Raw genomic sequence first — 21,055 nt, 5'->3', positions numbered from 1 at the left:
CGAGGCCTAATAAATCAATTGAAATCAATGGCTGTAGCTTTTTTCCAATTTGTATTTTTCCTATCGTGTGTGATCTAAAAGAGCTTCTAGCCCTCGATTATTTGTATTAAAATTAATTTTATGTAAAGAAACAGAATAGCAACTCTTGTCTTAATAAATTGCGGTGAATTGTATCAAAAACGTAAGGCTTCAGGCTTTGCTACAATATTTTCTAATAAGATTATCATAAATAATTCGAATAATTGATGCAAATATAGAACTGACAAGAAGGTTGTTCTTGCGAATTAAAATAAGCCTGAAAACTAAATTTACCAATTAATTTCTAAAAAAATAATTGTGTGCTCCATTTTTAGATTTTTCCGGATTTTTCAAAGTTGTGTGACGAAAAATAAAAATAGATCAAAATGACATAAATTGGTTAAAAATTCTTCTCTTTTTAATATTTCATCTTCTTATGAGAAAACTGCAGCCCGTTAAATTGCCTTTAAATAAATAAGTATCCCTGATATATCCATGCCTCCATGCCGGATGTCTGGCTTTGTCTTTCCTGAAGATAAAACACGAAGTGTTGAAACAAATCAGTATATTCTTCGACTCAATGCGCTAACAGTTTTCTTTCAACTCTCTGTTTCGTTGATTGCAAAGTTTATTGATCGATGGCATCACCATTGTGTGTAACTTTGACTGTGGTCATAATAATCATTATCACATCAGAAGTTAAGACAACATTTGGCATCAGTTATAGTTATGGTAAAAACAGCGTCAAAAGTGCTTCAACACAATTTTCAAATTTTCTACTTAATTAAAAAACATTTCAACAGTAAATTCATAAAAAAAATTTAAAGGTGATATTGGGTGTTATTATATAATGCCAATTTAAAACTGTTTAAAATTTGCAAAATTTTTCTTTTGTTTCAGTTAATTTTATAAATATTTTTTGGTGTGTGAAATGAGGTTTTGATTAATATTTTGCAAAGGATCAATAATAAAAATCAATAAAAATCCTTTTCTATATATTAAAAAAAAATCGTATTTTTAAGCAGGACAAGGTGACGGAGCCAGAGCAACTGTTGAGCCAGATGTCTTACCTGCCTTGCAGCCAAAATCTGCAGGGTACACAAAGACAATGTGTAACGTGCAATACACAATTACCTATGGTTACTCGCGCTTCCACGTGTGGAATAATTACGCGGAAATTTCTCAGTCTGATGGTGTAGTCTCCACTACCCTTAGGTTCACTGTGAGGGCTGCCAGCGACGCTCACATTCTTCTGGCGCCAAGTGATAATGCAACTATAGGGCATCCAGTTTACGAGGTAGGACCAGTAAAGATTGGTTTTAAAATATCAAGAGCTAAATTTTGAATTAAGGGAAACTGTTAATTTTTTTTAATACAGGAAGTTTCTGTTGGAAAACGATTAAATAAAGTAAGGAATTAATTGATTGTATATTTTCCAAGTGTAAACCAACTTTTATAGTGGTAGAATTTCACGATCGAGGGTGATTAGAATTTGAAGTCGGCTTTTCTTCAATGGATTTTGTCTTCTCTGAACCTCACAGGCGAAAAATTTCATGCAGCCCTCCGCCATAACATGCAGAGCAGGATATTGTTTTTCTCAAACAATTAAACAACTCACAAAATCCATCGAGGAAAAGCTGACTTTAAATTATTACCATCAACTTTTTTTTATTATCAATCTTAATTTTAATACTATTTCCTCATTTAATCAAATGTTACTATATATTTGCATTTTTTTTAAGTTAATGATATTTTGCAACAACAGATCGTACTTGGTGCCGGCAGAAATACATTTTCTGACATCCGTCGAGCTCTTCGAACGGGCACAAAATCTAATTTGCAAACACCAGAGTTGCTTTCCGGCTTTGAGCCACGTAGCTTCTGGATCCGCTTGTCAGGCGATGGCACTATCGGCGTGGGTAAAGAGGGTGACGACACACCTTTCATGGCATGGCAAGACCCTCAGCCACTAAAGATCAAGTTTTTTGCCTTCTGCACTTGGAACGGTGTGTTCGGAAAATGGGAGTACAACTGTCCTAAGAAAAACACAACCCCCAACAGTTCAAATAATGAGCCTCCAATACCTGTACCTACAGAGCCTGAACCAAACGGTACACATAAATAAATTTCTTTTTAGTTAAGGAATAATTGACTAAATAATAAAAAGAACAAATGGATGAAATTGCTTGATTAATTTTTATCGCCCCCTACAGCGGAAGCCAGACTAACGGATGCGGAGCGCTTGCGAAGAAATCTCTTCGGTGATTACAACCCTTACACAATCCCAACATTAAAACACAGTCCTACCCTGAAAATATATGCTGCGTTTGTGCCTCAAAACATCGATATTGTATGATTGATATATTTTAAAATTAAGAGTTATTTTAAATTTTTAATTTTTAGATTGAAAAGGAAAGCACTGCAATCCTGCTTGGACAATTGGCATTGGTATTATAAAATTATTTCTATCAAATTTAACAATTTAAAATATCTTTAAATAGACCTGGAAGGACGAAAAACTGAGGTGGAATCCTGCTGATTATGACGGAATTAATCATATCACCGTGCCAACAGGTCAAATTTGGATTCCAGAACTTATTCTTTACAAGTGGGCAATTTTTCAATTATTTTTAAAATAAAAAATATATATTTTGAAATCATAGTGCTGCCGACGGAAAAGGCTGTGATCTAATGAGTGCACTATCGCTTCTCCATGTTGACTGCAACGGGACAGTATACTGGACACCAAAGACACAAATGAAGGCACTATGCAACCTAAATTTGGAGTTTTGGCCCTTTGATAAGCAAGTGTGCACCTTCACACTTGGCGTCTGGGGCCAGTCGGACAAAGTGAGCCTTAAAAATATGGTGGATGTAAGAATTTTTTTTTGTTCGAAATAGAAAATTTATTCTCTTTGGGTCTTCATAGGAGTCAGGAGTGACAGATTTTTCGACAACTGGAATAGAAAAAGCCCAATGGGTCTTGGAAGAGCTGACTCTTCACGAGCAAGCAGAAAATGATTTGCATCCATATTTTGAGGACAAATATTATAGTGACGAGAGTGAACAAGACGATGCAGATGATGATGATATTGAAATGAAAAACACAGCCTTGGAGTTTAAAGTCAAACTTCGACGGAGCAATGGAATTTACACTTGGACAGTTTTTGCACCTTTATACGGTTCAGGAATAAAACTTAGCACCTGCAAAATTTATAAACGCTCTATTTCAGTGGTGCTCATTTTTATCGCTGCCTCATTTTGGATGGAAACAAACCAATCATACCGGCTGTTTTTTGGCCTGATCTGCTTGACGACCAATTTTATAGTTTTGATGAGCTTTTTCTCACAGTTTCCTGGAGAAGTGAGCAAAACTCCTCATATAAGTACAGAAATAAATACAATCAAAAATAGAAGTAAACTATTAAATTATCATTTCAGTTTCAATGTATTCCAACGCCTTGATTCTATCAACCTTTTCGATTTTGACTACCATCGTTGTCATGCTAACTAGTGAATGCAAGTCTGAATCAGCACCACCACCAATCATCCTTACATTCCTGTCATATTTGCCAGATATTGTGACAAATATGCACCGCGTTCATCGTTACCCCGTAAATACACAAATTAAAAAATTAAAGAATTCAGATTGAAGCTGAATGTAAGGTCCTTGCTCGGGTTGTAGATCCCAATGTTGAAATGCAACTCCTTCTCACGCAGGATCAGCCGGTATGTCAACCGGAATCTATGTGAGAAAAATTTTGTTTATAAAAAAAAAAAAATTGGAAATGATAAATAATTAAATAATTTGTTGTCTGTAAAGACAATTTCATGAAATATTTTATTTCAAGACAGAAGTAAAAATTTTAGAATTTTTTTAGAATATATTTTCTGTTTTTCTGCCATCCTAAAATATGTATTTGGAGTATTAAATCAAGAATACCTAGATAAAAAAAAATATATATATAATTTATCACTTTTTTTTTCAATCTAATTAATTAAGAGGCACAATTTTGGCGATTTCAATGAGGGAAAAAGGTGACTCACGGGTAAGACCACATGGATCTGGTGAACTCGTTGTCCATCAGCGAGAAAATGGCCTCGACATCTCCGCTGGGCATCCGCTCCGGAGCCTTTTCCACGTTCCAACGTGTGATCCTGGCAAAGCCGTGCTGCGGCCCGTAGTTCCATTCTCCGAATTGAGCTGCTTTTGCACAATTTAAAAATTTCAATCAATACCGCCGTCCATCATCAGCTCGAGAGCAAACAAAAATTTCGAGAGCTATTTATAATATACTTACGGAAGACAAAGGGAATGCCGCCCCTGATGGCTTTCTTGCCGTCGAAGACAGCTTGCTTGCTGCAAGGACAGGATAATTAATGACCGAATTGGGGGTGAGCGAAGGGGAGAGCGAGCAAAAAAATAGACGGCAAACAGAGCAGGCGCCGAAAGCTTTTTGCAATACACTTTGGAGAAACGCGAGAAAGCGCCACCATTAATTTATAATTTATCTGAATTTCTCGAGAGTGAATAAGAGACGCGTTTCCGCTTGAATATTATTCTCTACATCTGAACAAACATTCTAGCACTCTCGGGCTTGTCTAGACGAATCTTTTTGCTCCATTCGCTCCCTGGCGAATTTCATGCTCGAGATACTTCAGTGCTTTTTGCGTAGCTTTTGAGCAGAATTGTTTTGCTAGGCGCGGATAGTGTTGTGATTGGCAACACTTCTTATTTGTTGGGAAATTTTGAACTTTTGACGTTTAAATTAGTTTTTAATACATTTTTGGCGCTCAGTTTCCTAATTCTGCGTTGAATAGTGAAGTATAAAATTTACAAAATTAACTTCAAATTACGCATGAGATATTATCCACTTTCTCAGGATGAGCCAGTTTTTTTCAATGTTCTTTTTAATATTAAAATTTATTCTGGAATAAAACTACAAGTCAGGAATGCAGTAGAATAATGCCTCGTTGAAAGTTGAGATTCAAAGTTCATAACGTGTTGTTTGTCCGAATTTATTTTATAAAATATTTTTTATTTTAAATAAATGATTTATTAAAAAAAATTGAATATAATATTTTATAAACAAAATAATAAACATAAAAACAGAATTATTTAATTTAAATAAATACTTGTAAAATAGATTTTGTTATTGATCCAAAGTCAAAACAAAATTTAATTTTTTTTAAATTTCTTTAAAATATTTTGCTAAATTAAATTTACAATTTTTTTTTTTTAAAGGTTATACTTAAGATCATTGCAATAAAACTGAGCAGTAAAAAGGGGCAGACAGAGCGATCGCCTTCTTCTGCGCCAATACGGTTATTTCTTTACTTCTCAATTCTACTTTTTATCTCGAATCGTTTGGACAGCGTTTGCCGATTGCTGTGATTTTTCCCGAGTTTGTGGCCCGATGGACTCACATAATGGGTATCAATCATGCTGGCTTTTTTATATTACGCCGGGCCAAGCTGTAAGCAAAGCAAACCGCACACATTTCGGTCGGCGACGCTACCATGGTAACATTATTTTTTTGCCCGCAAAAGCGCCAGTTTCCTGTCTGCACGCTCCGCGCCCAGACCAGACAACTTTTGGTTCTTGGAATTTTGTGTGCGCGCTCTTGGATTTATAGCAACTTCAATGACTGTCTGATCGTATCGTCGTTTTGTGGGCTATTGGCCACGCGCTAGCCAAAACATCATAAAGCTCCAAATCAAATGTTATGGAATCTGTTTAAAAATTAGCCAAATTAAAATAAATAAATCCAGTTTAATAATAAATTTCGATTTTGACGTTATGAATCGTTCTTGATTAAAAATATTATATTTACTGTAAAACAACGGTCAAATCAATGCATATGATACTTTATTTTATAAAGGAAATTAGAAAAACTGATTTCCATCAAATTGAAACGCAATGAGGAAAAGTTGAGTTTCATTTTTGAGGAAAAGTGTAGCGTGTGTTGGATTCACATATTGAGGCAAAAAGCGAATTTAAATTCTAAAACTTCAAATTACTAAATAAAAATCTGTTCTCTTAACAAAAAAAATCAAATTTAAAAAAGGCAAACGGAAACGCTTAGACTAATAGTTTGTTTAATAAATGCCACTTAATTACAAACTTTCTCAACAAAAGATGTCTTTTGTTTGCAGTTTAATTTTACAAAAAAAAAGATGATCTCTTTTGCAGGTAGGCGATATAATTTTTCTAATTAAAATAGATTTCAACAAAATAATTTAAAATTATAATTATCATTCCCGAGTTTGAAGAGTTGTATCAATTCATTGGTCAGCATGACTGAGCGATTGCGTGCTTGTGAAACGCTAGAATAGATTAAAAATGGGCGCAATTTTACTGGACACCAAAGACACAAATGAAGGCACTATGCAACCTAAATTTGGAGTTTTGGCCCTTTGATAAGCAAGTGTGCACCTTCACACTTGGCGTCTGGGGCCAGTCGGACAAAGTGAGCCTTAAAAATATGGTGGATGTAAGAATTTTTTTTTGTTCGAAATAGAAAATTTATTCTCTTTGGGTCTTCATAGGAGTCAGGAGTGACAGATTTTTCGACAACTGGAATAGAAAAAGCCCAATGGGTCTTGGAAGAGCTGACTCTTCACGAGCAAGCAGAAAATGATTTGCATCCATATTTTGAGGACAAATATTATAGTGACGAGAGTGAACAAGACGATGCAGATGATGATGATATTGAAATGAAAAACACAGCCTTGGAGTTTAAAGTCAAACTTCGACGGAGCAATGGAATTTACACTTGGACAGTTTTTGCACCTTTATACGGTTCAGGAATAAAACTTAGCACCTGCAAAATTTATAAACGCTCTATTTCAGTGGTGCTCATTTTTATCGCTGCCTCATTTTGGATGGAAACAAACCAATCATACCGGCTGTTTTTTGGCCTGATCTGCTTGACGACCAATTTTATAGTTTTGATGAGCTTTTTCTCACAGTTTCCTGGAGAAGTGAGCAAAACTCCTCATATAAGTACAGAAATAAATACAATCAAAAATAGAAGTAAACTATTAAATTATCATTTCAGTTTCAATGTATTCCAACGCCTTGATTCTATCAACCTTTTCGATTTTGACTACCATCGTTGTCATGCTAACTAGTGAATGCAAGTCTGAATCAGCACCACCACCAATCATCCTTACATTCCTGTCATATTTGCCAGATATTGTGACAAATATGCACCGCGTTCATCGTTACCCCGTAAATACACAAATTAAAAAATTAAAGAATTCACAAAAAAATTTCAATCGAAGGAAATGGTCAGAAGAAGAGCCATTTTTAGCGGCAATGATCACAGGCTTTTGGAAAATGACTCTGCAGAGCAAAGTGGATCAAATGACTGTTCTGAGGAACCAAAGGAGGCCAAACAAAACGTTTGGGCCGACGTAGCCAACGCAATAGATCTGCTGGCGTTTTTCAGCATGCTTATCTTCACTATTATCGTGTTTAGTTTTTAATTTGATTATAAAATTTCCATAAATAAAATAACAAATATCGATAAAATATTCTCGACAAGCGATCATTGTCATTTTATAAAAATGTAAAAAAAATCAACAGCTTACAACTTTTGTCCACAGTCCAGGTTTCTTCATGCAGTCGTCATGCCGGAGAGCTTTCAGGCACTTAAACAGTGTGACTGTGAAGTCTTCTGGCAGGTTCTTAGACTGAATCACACTGTGTATCCATTCAATCATCTACAAAATTGAATAAATACTTCAACATACAAGAAACAATTTAAAGCCCCAAACAAACCTGCAAAGTCAATCCATTGAAATTGGGGCTTTCTGCAAAGCTCAATGCTGCTTGGGGTAGAAGATCAAGTCGAACGTCTCTGTTCTTTGTAACATTGCCATGTACGAGATGGCCTGAAAGTGTCAGGATGGCCAAGCTCCAAACGTCACACAGATAGAGGCTGCGCTCATTTGTCTCACTTGATAGAAGAGAGGCCTGAATTTGTCCCATCAGTTGCAAGAGCCAGTCTTTAGTCACTTCAACAGACTTTCTATTGTGCACAAGTGGTTGAATCAAGTGTTCAAATAAAAATCTGTGTTCACTGAAAAATTTAAATTTTTAAAAAAACACCATGGAAATTGTCAAATATTATACTTTGGTTTAGTGTGGCACGCTTCAATGCACTCGTTGACCCAATTGAGTGCATTCTCATCTGAATTTGCAGCAATCCAAGTTCGGATTACGATGGCATTTTGCAGTTTCCGAGAGTTGACTTCAGACCAAGTGGTGGGGGATGTCATTTCATTCAGGAACTTGGAGTGCATCTGGCTGACACATTCATTGTATGGCAAAAACACCTAAAGGAGACATTAACAAAATGACGTACATTAATAAAAAACAATTACCTTATTGTCCTTCCAGCTGAGCTCACTCATAAGATCATCCAGAGTCAGTGCCAAAAGCTTCTGATTTATTTCCAAAACATCGTCATTAAGGAGTGTACACTTGATGTGTCCAAAGATTTTATGTAGTGTTCCCAAATTAGCCTCATCAGCTATGGCAAAATACTTCTTAGTAAATATTTAATTTAAAAAAGTTTCTGTAAATACCCAAACAAAATTCGATGGCCCTGCGCACATGTGCCTCCACAAAGTTTCTCAGCGAAGTTGGCTCAACAGTTTTCCCTAATATTTCCAGTGTAGAAAATATGTCAACTACGTCCTGAATCTATGCATTTTAAATTAATATCAAAACAAATTTCATTTTCTCATTAGTATACCTCTAGGTTCATGGTGGCAGCTTCTTTGAGTAAGGACTCGGTGACTTTGAGAGCAGATGGTGAGGTGTGTGCCTGCCTTGCGACAACTTTCAAACTCGCAACAAGCAAATCTGCTCTCTGTCCTGCCAAAGTTTCCATGAAGTTCCAGTTGCAGGGGGGAAATTGCTTTGGCATTGGTTGCGCCAGAACTTTCAAAATGTTAGGCACCACAGGATCGTTGACTTGGGCCTTTCTCAGACAGCCAAGCAAACCAAGAAAAATGCTGTAGATGTTTAGACGAGGAACATCGGGCTCAGCTTTTCCCGGAACTTGCTGCAGGGCACCTCGAAGGGTTTCAATCTCATCACTAAGGAACTTTGTCACTAACTCTGTGGCGGTTGGAAGGACAGCCAGCATTTGAGGCCAACAAACTCCTGCGAATTTAAAATCAATCATTTTAAAAGATCCAATGCTAAAAAAATCATAAATTACCAGGGATAAAGTTAAGTACATCTTCTGCTGACTTGGAAGAGTCTGCTGCACTTTTCGAGAACTCTGGAGGATATGGCAAATTTTTCTTAAACATTGCTGGAACGACTGAGAGGTAAAGGTCCTCCAAAGTGAATTTAGACAGCGCTCTTAGGAAGGAATAATTTATAAGGATGATCCAGCATAAAATTTGATATAATTACTTGAATGCTGAGATGGAAACTTCAGTGCTCAGTCCACATGCAGAGTAATACCACAGTCTTGTTTGGACGTCTGTCCAGAGTTTTGCTTGTTCGGGGTGATTTGATGGCACCTCACTCATCAAGCCCAATACTGTGCACAAACTAAAATCCAATTGGGTAAGCTTGCTATTTTCATTCTAAATATTAACTCACTTTTTCACAACTACAGGTCTCATGTCTGGAGCCAGTCTTGGTGCCAAAACTTTCCAGGTGGACGCAACATCAATGACAGTTGCTTTGCATAGAGCTGCTATTGCTTCCAAAGCAAGCGCGCACGCAGTCGCTCCCGATTCACCAGTGCAGCGGTTTAAAATTCCAGACAGAATGCCGACCAAATCCTTACCGTGCTGATTTGGCCTGATATTGAATGCCATTATGAGAAAAATAATTTAATCAATTTTAATTACCTCTCCAAGCAGATTTCTTTGATGGTGTGTGCTCTGGTTAAGTCCCAGTAATTCTGGAGGTCACTTTTGCCAATGCTGTCCACCAAGAGTAATTTGTGAAGGTAAGGGAAAACTCGGGGCTCCAGTTTCCACATAATCAAGTACAAGTTGAGCACCAAAGGCTGGAGGGCTGGTGCCGATCGAAGGCTTTCCAGCGTGTTGATGATCAAAGAAACATTTTCCTGAAAAACAATTAGTTTTTAACAGCCTGCAGTTAAATAAAAAAAATCAAACCTTTTGCTTTCCAAGCCTGGGCAGAGCCTTTAACAGAGCCAATTGGCACTCCGGTCTCTTTTCCTGGCTGAGGCGAGACAGCAGCCATGTCAGCACAGACGCTACCATATCAATTTTACTTCGGGCCAGTTCGACCAAAATTTCCAAGCAGACGTTCAGAACAGGGGACTCGTTTTTAGGGTTGGTCAAAACTGCACCCAAAATCAGCATACACTCTTGTTGAAACCTTTCAGGTGCCTGCTTCAAGTGATTCAGCCACTTGATCAAAACATTCGCCTGGCTGATCTCGACCAAAATGTAGCTCTGGACTGCCAAGTGGGCAATTGGAAATGTGTGCGAGGTCAATTGTGGGGGCTCCGGAACAACTTTGGCCAATTTCAGCTGGGCAATGATGGTCTGGATTTTTCTCAAAGGTGCAGCAATCAAGGGAGATGGACACGCCATGAAAGGCAGGATGGATGTAGTGAAAATGTTGGCAGCAAACGTGCAGCACTTGTTCTTCTCTATTACCAAGTGACCTAAAAATAAATTGAGATTAAAATATCAAGAAATTTGAAGATAATTACATGTTGTCAAAAGGGCTAAAAGGTGATTTGGGGCAGCAGCACAAATGGCATGGCACAAAACAATCACGACGCACGATCCAACAAAAATGCCACAGTTTTCAAGCAATGGCTCGAGGGTGACCAGAGCTGGCTGTGGATTTTTGCCACTCGTGCTCAGGTCATAGGCAATGTTGGCCAGCGTGAGGGTCAAGTCATCTTTCGATAATCCCTCGACTTCAGGAAAAGCGGCTAGTTGCATGACCAAAGACTGGTTTGCTGGTGATTTCATCTGGTAAAAAAATTCTTAAAAATTAAAAGCTCAATTATTCACGGATTTATGTACCTGCATCCATTGCAGACATTCTAATATTAGGCTTTTGTTTTTGAGACCAAGTAAAATGTTCCAAAGAGGTTGTTGGTATACTGGAGGGTTCTCGGATGTGGTAGATGGATCACAAATCATATAGAGGGCCACCGGTTTGACAACCTCTGGACCAAAACAACGAATCCTAAGGTATAAAAATATTAAAAAAATATAATTATCTCCTTATTAAAATTTAAAACAGAAATTTAATTAAGAGTGAATCAAATTTGCTTACACATCATCCGAGTGGTTGCAGATGGTTGAAATCTCGTTGACGATTTCATCCCAGGCATTTTGATTTCGTTTGAGAATTGTCACAAAAGGATGTTGGGGCGAATGGAGGTTGAACGGATTTATGTAATCCTGGCCAGCTTGCAGCCGAAGCTTCAGATCTAATACCATCAATTGCCCAACAGCACTAATGACACTTCCAGGAACTCTATTAATCAATAAAAATGTAGAAATTTATGAAAAATGAAGCAAAATGCATTTTCACTTGACGCTTGGAAGAAGAGCAATCAAAGTTGACAGAGCTTTCGGAATCGGTAAAAGTCCAGCTTCGACCAAAGTCACGATGCCTTGGCAACTAGAATGGCTCACAACGTAATTGTCATCTTTGCACTTTTCTCTTAGCAGCTGCAGCTCTTGAGGCTTTCAAAATTAATAAATGTAAAAATATATGCTAAATTTATTAAAATAAATAAAAAAATATTAATTGTATGAAATATGAATACCTCTTGAGTTGACGAGCTTTCCTTGCCTTTCTTCAAAGTGGCACTTACAATTTTTCCAACATTCTAAAAAATTGAAAGTACAAAGATTTGAAAGATTTAAAAATTTTTTTTTTGACAAATCTATGATATATGATACGGAATTGCGATAAATAAAAACAAATAATCTTACGTAAACAAGGGAAGACGAATTCATGTTGAAATTTTTCGTTCCAATGTAATATGTTGCTTCAGTAAAACGATAAGACGCTTAAAATTTGTCCAGAATTTCTAAATCTTCATTTCTTTGATTAACGAAAAATCGGCTTGTCTGTCTACGGAAAAATAAAAGTAAAATGTCTGGTTTTTACTGTTTTCGTTGTGTTTTGAATTTTACCATCTGTGATCTGCCGGCAAAATGGTGCTGCCACCTATGTCCTATAAGTGTACGAACAAACTTGAAGGTCGAAGCTCTCTGCTCCCAGCCAATCACCGCGCGTCTTGCGTCCGACATCATTCCCGATTCCCGTTCTTGTCTCTCGGCCGAAATCACCCAAAACTTTTATTCCTCCACGAGATTGTTTAGAATCGCCATTAATTCTTGCTGAATAGCGTCGAATTCGGAGTGTCGAGCTCTCTGCTTGAGATTCGGGTCGCTCAACTCCACCTAATATGACTCGTGAGTATTGGATTTGCGTAAATACATAAACCTTTGCGGAAGTTCAAGACCGTTTCGAAATCGCAGAAAGGTCGCCTTCTGTCAAACGTCTTCTGACGCGCACTTTGCATTTACGCAGTGAAAGTTGTACTATTTATTCACCTGCTTACAATTCCAGGTGGAAATCAGCGAGACTTGGCCAGGGCCAAGAACCAGAAGAAGCAGCAGGAAGTCGCGCGCAAAAAGGGGGCTAATGACAAGGACTCCAACAAAGGGATGACCCTGGAGCAGCGCAAGCAGAGGTGCTTTTTACATTATTGTCAAAATTGTGCTAACATGATCAAAATTTCATTGCAAAAACGCCAAAAACAGTTGTATTTCAAAATTTTAATTGGAATTCTGAATGAAAAAATCAACTTGCCAAAAGTCGTGAATTAGTAAAATAACTTTTTAGAATTTTGAAAAAAAAAAGTATTTGAAATATATTTTAATTGCATTTAATTCCAAAAAAATTTATGTTTCATGATTACGTAATTATTTAAATATTTTTTTTTTTAATTTAGGGATGCAGACTTGATGAGAGAAAAGCAGCAAAAAGCTGCTGCCGAGAAGGGGGCGTCTGGAAGTTAAGGAACAGCTTTGCTTCCTCCTTGTGCGTCAAGTTGTGCAAGGTTAACTTTGACACGAGTGTTTGGTTTTTTCCTTTCTTCTCGATTGGCAAATTTGGCAGCCATTGACCAAATGTGTAAATTAACAACACTTGCAATATAAATTTATAATTTCCGCTTTGGTATTTATCAAGTATGATAGTGGCACAATTACCATTTTAAATGGCTGATTTATGTGGTATTACTGATTCAGTTGCGATTAATTTACCAATAAATTCAAACAAATAGTCTTCTTTTAATCTGGATTTTAATTATGTTAAATTTAGAGGACCTTTAAATCAAACTAAATGCTGGTTTTCAAGTATATTTTATTGCACCACTCCCATGATGAACAAGATTCAATTCAGTTTTTCTTTTTCGCCTAAGCAATTTATGCTTTTTCTGGTTGGAAAACATTTTTGGTCTCGTGTGTAAATCAACTGGTAACAAATTTTTCAAATTTCCTTGATGGTGGGTGGCTTCAATATATTGCTCAAAGAGATATTCCGCGAGTATCACATGAACTATTCTACCAATGTGCTAAATTCACTTTCTCGAGAGTTTTCATTTCCAAGCGGATTCGAATTTCCTCCAAATAGTTCAACCATTTTCGCTGTCACAAATAGTTGGAGGACGAATCAAATTCAATCAGAAACAATAATAAAATTGTCGTATACGATTTCTCATAAGGCAGTGCCCATACACATTCTGAAAGGAGCACTCTCGGCTTTTCTAGCATTCTAACTGCTTTTTGAATCCAGCGGACAGCGATTAATGTAATAGTCTGGAATTTATAATAATTATATGTATTTGGAGGTTAAGCAGAAGTGGAGAAGCGCAAATACACATCGATGGATTGAATTGTTAAGAACATCAAAGAGTAGTAATTCAACAACGGACTAACAAACTAACTTGGCTAACTAGAATTTCGGGCCTCTGGCTTTCCATTTTACCATTTTTTTTTAGCTATCAATATTTTCAGATTAAGCCAGAGACCTGAGGCTAAACCTTACCCTAATTATTATTTCTTTCTTAATAGTCATTATCCTTGTCATACATTTTCACATTTAAACCATAACACTGAAATGCGCGGCCAAACCGTATTGCTAGACAGAACAACAAATAGACACGACGCTTATTGCATAATTATGCTAAAATCAATTGTTGATCCAGATTTTGGCAATTGGTGTGCGCGTGAATGTCTACCTATGGGGTGACGATTGAGCAGTCACGGTCACATAATTTTCTGTTCTCCTTCTAACTATTTAAAACACTTATGAGCAAGACTTATTACAAACTGTTCTCATAATCGCTCTTGTGCATTAAAGAAAAGCAGTGTACAAAAAATGAATCATAATAATTAATTTGAAAAAAAAAATGCAATAATGTGTGAGTTGAGTAAATTTGACAATAGTTCAACTGGAATGGGTGTTGTTAGTATAAGTTTTTAGCTCGAAGAATTAATTAACAAGACTTGTGCGCAGGGAACTGAATTTCGAGATCGATGAACTCATCAAATTAATATAATAAACAGTAATAGTAGGAATATTTTATAAAATTCTTCTTCTTCACAAAAGTAGTGGCACAAAACTGGCTTAAGAGAAACACAAAATAAATTACTCCGCGTAAAAACATCATAAATTATAATCAAATAGTAGCTCTCTCTTTCTTTTCACTTTACAAACATCAGTCATTTCACAATTCCTTCCGAGAAACAACAAACCTTTGGCTGTGGTGGCTTAACCGTTATTAGTATCATAGTAGTACAACAAAGTGTGTATGTAATTGCTTAATTTGAATATAAGTGAGGAAAACACAACAGTAGGAAGCACACAATATTTTTATCAAAAATTCCTTGCCATTGAGAGTGGGAAAAAAATCGTGCTAGTTAACCACCTGCTCTCTTTACCAAAAATATTAAATAAAAGTCTCCCAATTACAATAGAATTGAACAAAACGGTTTCCCTGAGCCATGATTTTACAGGAGGTGTTTTGAGGATTTCCAATTTCGAAATTTAATTTGCCAAAAATCACTATACGATTAAACTTAAGCAAACGGCAGGTGGCTTGGTTCGCGCGACGAAAGTGGATCTGACCGCTGAAAGGTGTGTTAGAGGTTGAGGGAACAGATGCTGCAGCTGGCTGGCTGGTTGCAAGGTTCGTCTTTAGAGTGGAGGGCGGCCGCAGCTGCTCCTTCGAGAAGGAACCGCCTCGGCGTGGGTGCTCCAGGCACAAACATTTCCGAGTAGATCGAGTTGAGGGCTAGCCAGCCGTAGCCTGGGGCGGCAGGAGCTGCGGGGGTGGGCTCTGGCGGCGCGGGGGCGGCCAGCGGCTGCACCCGGACCCCTCGAGGGGCCGGACCAGCGGCCGGAATGCCACCACGTCGCGGCCCCTCCGCTCACATTACCTGCAGGATCTGGCTGGCCTCGAAGGCTGTCCCCGGCAGCAGAATCACCGGACTGCTCACGTGGCCTGACTCGACGCACACCATGTTCGGGTACTCGTCGTCTCCAAAGTCTGGCGTCTCCTTGGCCTTTTCAATCCAGGGATTCCAAACAACTAAAAGTAAAATAAAATTTATTCATTAATGTTCTGATTTGTCTTTTCATAAAAAAAATAAATGTGCATAGATTTTTTTTATCGTTTTTACAGGCAATAATAATATTTATCATAATTTTCCAAATTTGAAGCTAAGCTTGGGTATCGTAACAGTATTAATGTTAAATAAATTATTTGAGTCTTAAGAAATGAATGAATATAATATAATTTTTATAAAAAAAAAGTTGTAAAAATGAAAACAAGGTAAAATTTTTTTCACCATTGAAAAATTAAATAAATTTAAATAATTTGGAATTAGTTATATAATAAATGATAAAAGAATAATATAAATCACAAATAAAAAACATAATTAAAAATTATGCATATTTAAATTTAATTTTTGTTTATTACTGTTAATTATTTGTTCCCATTCATAAAGTTCTGCTTATGTTACAAATAATTAAATAGATAAAATTTTTTGTTCCAGTTCCCTAAAATTTTAGGGAATTAAAATCAAATGATTTTAATGTTAAAAAGAGAGGAATGACAATTAACTTTAAAGGGGGTTAATTATGGTATATAAATTTAAATTAATTTCTACTTAGATACTTAATTCTATACCTGTATCAGGGAAGTTGTACTTCTGTATCCTCATTTTCCGTCCAGACACAACATTGGTGATGATGTGCTCCTGTGGCGTATTCTGGTAAATGCGATCGGTCCACTCGCCGATGGTAACAACGTCCCTGGCCTCTTGGAACATAGCACCGTCCCTGGTCTAATGTTAAAACCAGAAATGAAAGAGTGAATAAAGAAAAAGAGAAAAACAAACCTTATCAATAAAAGTACAGCCATGAAGGCCGGTGATCTGGCATCTGCGGACGTCTGGCACTTTGAAGTAGGTGTGCAGCAACAGATTGAAGCTGAATGTAAGGTCCTTGCTCGGGTTGTAGATCCCAATGTTGAAATGCAACTCCTTCTCACGCAGGATCAGCCGGTATGTCAACCGGAATCTATGTGAGAAAAATTTTGTTTATAAAAAAAAAAAAATTGGAAATGATAAATAATTAAATAATTTGTTGTCTGTAAAGACAATTTCATGAAATATTTTATTTCAAGACAGAAGTAAAAATTTTAGAATTTTTTTAGAATATATTTTCTGTTTTTCTGCCATCCTAAAATATGTATTTGGAGTATTAAATCAAGAATACCTAGATAAAAAAAAATATATATATAATTTATCACTTTTTTTTTCAATCTAATTAATTAAGAGGCACAATTTTGGCGATTTCAATGAGGGAAAAAGGTGACTCACGGGTAAGACCACATGGATCTGGTGAACTCGTTGTCCATCAGCGAGAAAATGGCCTCGACATCTCCGCTGGGCATCCGCTCCGGAGCCTTTTCCACGTTCCAACGTGTGATCCTGGCAAAGCCGTGCTGCGGCCCGTAGTTCCATTCTCCGAATTGAGCTGCTTTTGCACAATTTAAAAATTTCAATCAATACCGCCGTCCATCATCAGCTCGAGAGCAAACAAAAATTTCGAGAGCTATTTATAATATACTTACGGAAGACAAAGGGAATGCCGCCCCTGATGGCTTTCTTGCCGTCGAAGACAGCTTGCTTGCTGCAAGGACAGGATAATTAATGACCGAATTGGGGGTGAGCGAAGGGGAGAGCGAGCAAAAAAATAGACGGCAAACAGAGCAGGCGCCGAAAGCTTTTTGCAATACACTTTGGAGAAACGCGAGAAAGCGCCACCATTAATTTATAATTTATCTGAATTTCTCGAGAGTGAATAAGAGACGCGTTTCCGCTTGAATATTATTCTCTACATCTGAACAAACATTCTAGCACTCTCGGGCTTGTCTAGACGAATCTTTTTGCTCCATTCGCTCCCTGGCGAATTTCATGCTCGAGATACTTCAGTGCTTTTTGCGTAGCTTTTGAGCAGAATTGTTTTGCTAGGCGCGGATAGTGTTGTGATTGGCAACACTTCTTATTTGTTGGGAAATTTTGAACTTTTGACGTTTAAATTAGTTTTTAATACATTTTTGGCGCTCAGTTTCCTAATTCTGCGTTGAATAGTGAAGTATAAAATTTACAAAATTAACTTCAAATTACGCATGAGATATTATCCACTTTCTCAGGATGAGCCAGTTTTTTTCAATGTTCTTTTTAATATTAAAATTTATTCTGGAATAAAACTACAAGTCAGGAATGCAGTAGAATAATGCCTCGTTGAAAGTTGAGATTCAAAGTTCATAACGTGTTGTTTGTCCGAATTTATTTTATAAAATATTTTTTATTTTAAATAAATGATTTATTAAAAAAAATTGAATATAATATTTTATAAACAAAATAATAAACATAAAAACAGAATTATTTAATTTAAATAAATACTTGTAAAATAGATTTTGTTATTGATCCAAAGTCAAAACAAAATTTAATTTTTTTTAAATTTCTTTAAAATATTTTGCTAAATTAAATTTACAATTTTTTTTTTTTAAAGGTTATACTTAAGATCATTGCAATAAAACTGAGCAGTAAAAAGGGGCAGACAGAGCGATCGCCTTCTTCTGCGCCAATACGGTTATTTCTTTACTTCTCAATTCTACTTTTTATCTCGAATCGTTTGGACAGCGTTTGCCGATTGCTGTGATTTTTCCCGAGTTTGTGGCCCGATGGACTCACATAATGGGTATCAATCATGCTGGCTTTTTTATATTACGCCGGGCCAAGCTGTAAGCAAAGCAAACCGCACACATTTCGGTCGGCGACGCTACCATGGTAACATTATTTTTTTGCCCGCAAAAGCGCCAGTTTCCTGTCTGCACGCTCCGCGCCCAGACCAGACAACTTTTGGTTCTTGGAATTTTGTGTGCGCGCTCTTGGATTTATAGCAACTTCAATGACTGTCTGATCGTATCGTCGTTTTGTGGGCTATTGGCCACGCGCTAGCCAAAACATCATAAAGCTCCAAATCAAATGTTATGGAATCTGTTTAAAAATTAGCCAAATTAAAATAAATAAATCCAGTTTAATAATAAATTTCGATTTTGACGTTATGAATCGTTCTTGATTAAAAATATTATATTTACTGTAAAACAACGGTCAAATCAATGCATATGATACTTTATTTTATAAAGGAAATTAGAAAAACTGATTTCCATCAAATTGAAACGCAATGAGGAAAAGTTGAGTTTCATTTTTGAGGAAAAGTGTAGCGTGTGTTGGATTCACATATTGAGGCAAAAAGCGAATTTAAATTCTAAAACTTCAAATTACTAAATAAAAATCTGTTCTCTTAACAAAAAAAATCAAATTTAAAAAAGGCAAACGGAAACGCTTAGACTAATAGTTTGTTTAATAAATGCCACTTAATTACAAACTTTCTCAACAAAAGATGTCTTTTGTTTGCAGTTTAATTTTACAAAAAAAAAGATGATCTCTTTTGCAGGTAGGCGATATAATTTTTCTAATTAAAATAGATTTCAACAAAATAATTTAAAATTATAATTATCATTCCCGAGTTTGAAGAGTTGTATCAATTCATTGGTCAGCATGACTGAGCGATTGCGTGCTTGTGAAACGCTAGAATAGATTAAAAATGGGCGCAATTTTAAAATTGAAGTGAGTTAAAAGCTTTGAGTAACTGCACAAAAGGGGGGAAATATTTAATACAAAATGTGGACAAAAGCGCAAAGATTTATTTGCAGACAAATATTTTTTTTACAAGAATTTGTATGATTTTAAATATTTCCTATTAAAATTTGTAGCCATAATAATGAAAAAAATTCATCGCATTAAAATTGTGCAGCAAAGAATAATTTTTTTAAATAATATTTTTTAAACCAACAAAACAAGTAAAAAGAAATACATTATAAAATGACAATTCATCATTTTAATGTACAATTATAAGATTGTATTAAAATTTAAAGAATTGGAATAAAAAGAAAATAATTAAGCTGTAAAATATAAACAAAAAATCACATTTTAAAAAAAAAAATTGGAAAATTATTACTGTAAATTAAAATTCCTTGTAAATGTTGAAAAAAGATTTTAGTTAACTAATTTCTTAAAAGAAAAAATTATATTTTGTGCTTCCCTATTCGAGGTGCACACTTCATAATATATAATGGTAAAATGAGTCAGTGTTGAAAAAGCGGCGGATGCAGGGCCAAAAGAGTTTGACAGCGACTCGCTCTCTGGTTGGCTCATTCCGGTCGCCAGACGGGCAAAAAACAGCCGGGGCCGCCGCTTTGTCAGCACCGAGGACCTTGGCCGGGCCCTTCGGAGGGCGCCGGACGCTCGCTCACCTGACGAAAAGCTGCTCCTGGTTGTTGACGCGCCACGAGACGACGGTAGCACCTGAAAATTTGCACGCACAAGTGTGAAAATTCGAATCGCTTCGCTCACCGCTGTCAAAACATAAAAAATCGGAGCAGCGTTTTTATCGAAAACGCGCGGCGGCGCCTCGGCCGAGGGGCATGACTCGGGCCCCGAGCACCCTGTTTTCGGCCTCGGCGCCGACCCCGCGGTCGCGATCGCCGCCCAATTGGGCTCCGGCCGCGCCCACCACCTCCAGCCACCCTTGCAGACCCTTTTCAGGACACTTACCGTGCAGGTTGATGGTGCAGGTCGTGTTATTGCCCCGGTCGAGCACCACAACACTCGTCGCCGCTGCCATGTTTGAACTGCAAGCCGCCCATTCCTCCTGTTTTTTTGGTAGGTCCACGCTCGGCATTGCGCTCTTACGACCGCAGCTGCCAACAAACAGTCGGAGTAGAAAGTTATAAAGTGGGATTAATTGATTGATTTGAGCCGCTTTACTTAATTGTTAAAAATTGTTCAAAAAATTAATCTTGAAGCGGGATCTTTTAATGAAGCTGATTATTAATTATTTAAATTATTTCCAAGTAATTATTAAAAAGCATAGCATAATAACATGAGTACCCATGATTGTCATGGTTAATTTTTTTATTAAATGAATCCATTATTTACAGATCACTTTACCTACCCTAAAACTGAGGAACAAATTGCAATTAGTGCATATTATTGAGAAGAGTTCAAGTTATGCAAACAAATGTAAATGTATAAAAAAAAATAATAATTTAAAATATTGAGGATAAAAATATCAATTTCATTATTACGTTATAATTAAAAATAATATTGCTTAAAAAAATATAAAACTTAAATTATATTTAATTACAATAAAAATTTAATAAAGTTAATATATTATGCATTTTATTTGAAATTTGCAGTTTAATTAAGTTAAAATGATTTAATTTTTTTTGTGCTGTTACATTAAAATATTGTATAGAATTTTAATATTTTTAATTGATTCTACATGTATATTACAATAAAATAAATAATATAGAGAATAAATGAAGGTTCAGTAATCAAACCCCATTCATCA

The 21,055-nt window shown here is 36.4% G+C and overlaps 5 protein-coding genes across 7 annotated transcripts; 3 read left to right on the top strand and 2 right to left on the bottom strand.

Moving 5' to 3' along the window:
* Positions 1-589: 589 nt before the first annotated feature.
* LOC132203650 (neuronal acetylcholine receptor subunit beta-3-like) lies at positions 590-3,942 on the top strand. 2 transcript variants are annotated; one of them, XM_059631565.1, is made up of 10 exons: positions 590-750; positions 1,044-1,315; positions 1,784-2,129; positions 2,232-2,368; positions 2,422-2,466; positions 2,520-2,626; positions 2,682-2,892; positions 2,948-3,200; positions 3,252-3,404; positions 3,460-3,942. In XM_059631565.1, exons 1-10 carry the CDS (start codon positions 657-659, stop codon positions 3,669-3,671), a joined length of 1,830 nt encoding a protein of 609 aa, XP_059487548.1. In that variant the 5' UTR covers positions 590-656; the 3' UTR covers positions 3,672-3,942. The 2 variants fall into 2 exon arrangements, with proteins under 2 accessions (XP_059487548.1, XP_059487547.1); XM_059631564.1 differs by having other exon boundaries at positions 1,041-1,315.
* Positions 2,808-12,197, bottom strand: LOC132203648 (focadhesin). 2 transcript variants are annotated; one of them, XM_059631559.1, is made up of 20 exons: positions 11,986-12,197; positions 11,817-11,879; positions 11,579-11,733; positions 11,318-11,521; positions 11,062-11,227; positions 10,740-11,007; positions 10,174-10,691; positions 9,901-10,121; positions 9,647-9,850; positions 9,455-9,595; positions 9,255-9,400; positions 8,784-9,196; positions 8,614-8,731; positions 8,410-8,558; positions 8,159-8,361; positions 7,805-8,105; positions 7,615-7,746; positions 4,320-4,378; positions 4,066-4,225; positions 2,808-3,763 (listed from the first exon to the last, which is right to left on the bottom strand). In XM_059631559.1, exons 1-20 carry the CDS (start codon positions 12,007-12,009, stop codon positions 3,731-3,733), a joined length of 3,678 nt encoding a protein of 1,225 aa, XP_059487542.1. In that variant the 5' UTR covers positions 12,010-12,197; the 3' UTR covers positions 2,808-3,730. The 2 variants fall into 2 exon arrangements, with proteins under 2 accessions (XP_059487542.1, XP_059487543.1); XM_059631560.1 differs by having other exon boundaries at positions 2,813-3,763; positions 4,066-4,222.
* Positions 6,356-8,058, top strand: LOC132203651 (acetylcholine receptor subunit beta-like 2). Its single transcript, XM_059631566.1, has 5 exons — positions 6,356-6,512; positions 6,568-6,820; positions 6,872-7,024; positions 7,080-7,252; positions 7,306-8,058. The coding sequence occupies exons 1-5, from the start codon at positions 6,396-6,398 to the stop codon at positions 7,507-7,509; spliced, it is 900 nt and encodes a 299-aa protein (XP_059487549.1). The 5' UTR covers positions 6,356-6,395; the 3' UTR covers positions 7,510-8,058.
* Positions 12,198-12,287: 90 nt separating the features above from the next.
* LOC132203654 (modifier of protein aggregation 4) lies at positions 12,288-13,357 on the top strand. The gene is made up of 3 exons (XM_059631569.1): positions 12,288-12,471; positions 12,629-12,752; positions 13,014-13,357. The coding sequence occupies exons 1-3, from the start codon at positions 12,465-12,467 to the stop codon at positions 13,078-13,080; spliced, it is 198 nt and encodes a 65-aa protein (XP_059487552.1). The 5' UTR covers positions 12,288-12,464; the 3' UTR covers positions 13,081-13,357.
* A 52-nt stretch (positions 13,358-13,409) lies between these two features.
* On the bottom strand, positions 13,410-20,398 carry LOC132203652 (uncharacterized). Its single transcript, XM_059631567.1, has 7 exons — positions 20,257-20,398; positions 19,956-20,007; positions 17,205-17,263; positions 16,951-17,107; positions 16,468-16,648; positions 16,257-16,413; positions 13,410-15,656 (listed from the first exon to the last, which is right to left on the bottom strand). Exons 1-7 carry the CDS (start codon positions 20,381-20,383, stop codon positions 15,496-15,498), a joined length of 894 nt encoding a protein of 297 aa, XP_059487550.1. The 5' UTR covers positions 20,384-20,398; the 3' UTR covers positions 13,410-15,495.
* Positions 20,399-21,055: the final 657 nt, after the last annotated feature.

This window comes from Neocloeon triangulifer, unplaced genomic scaffold (genome assembly GCF_031216515.1).
Source record: "Neocloeon triangulifer isolate White Clay Creek 2 clone unplaced genomic scaffold, ASM3121651v1 ptg000017l, whole genome shotgun sequence".
Lineage (NCBI taxonomy): Eukaryota > Metazoa > Arthropoda > Insecta > Ephemeroptera > Baetidae > Neocloeon > Neocloeon triangulifer.
Note: the sequence above shows the minus strand (reverse complement) of the source record. Positions and strands in the feature narration are given on the sequence as shown.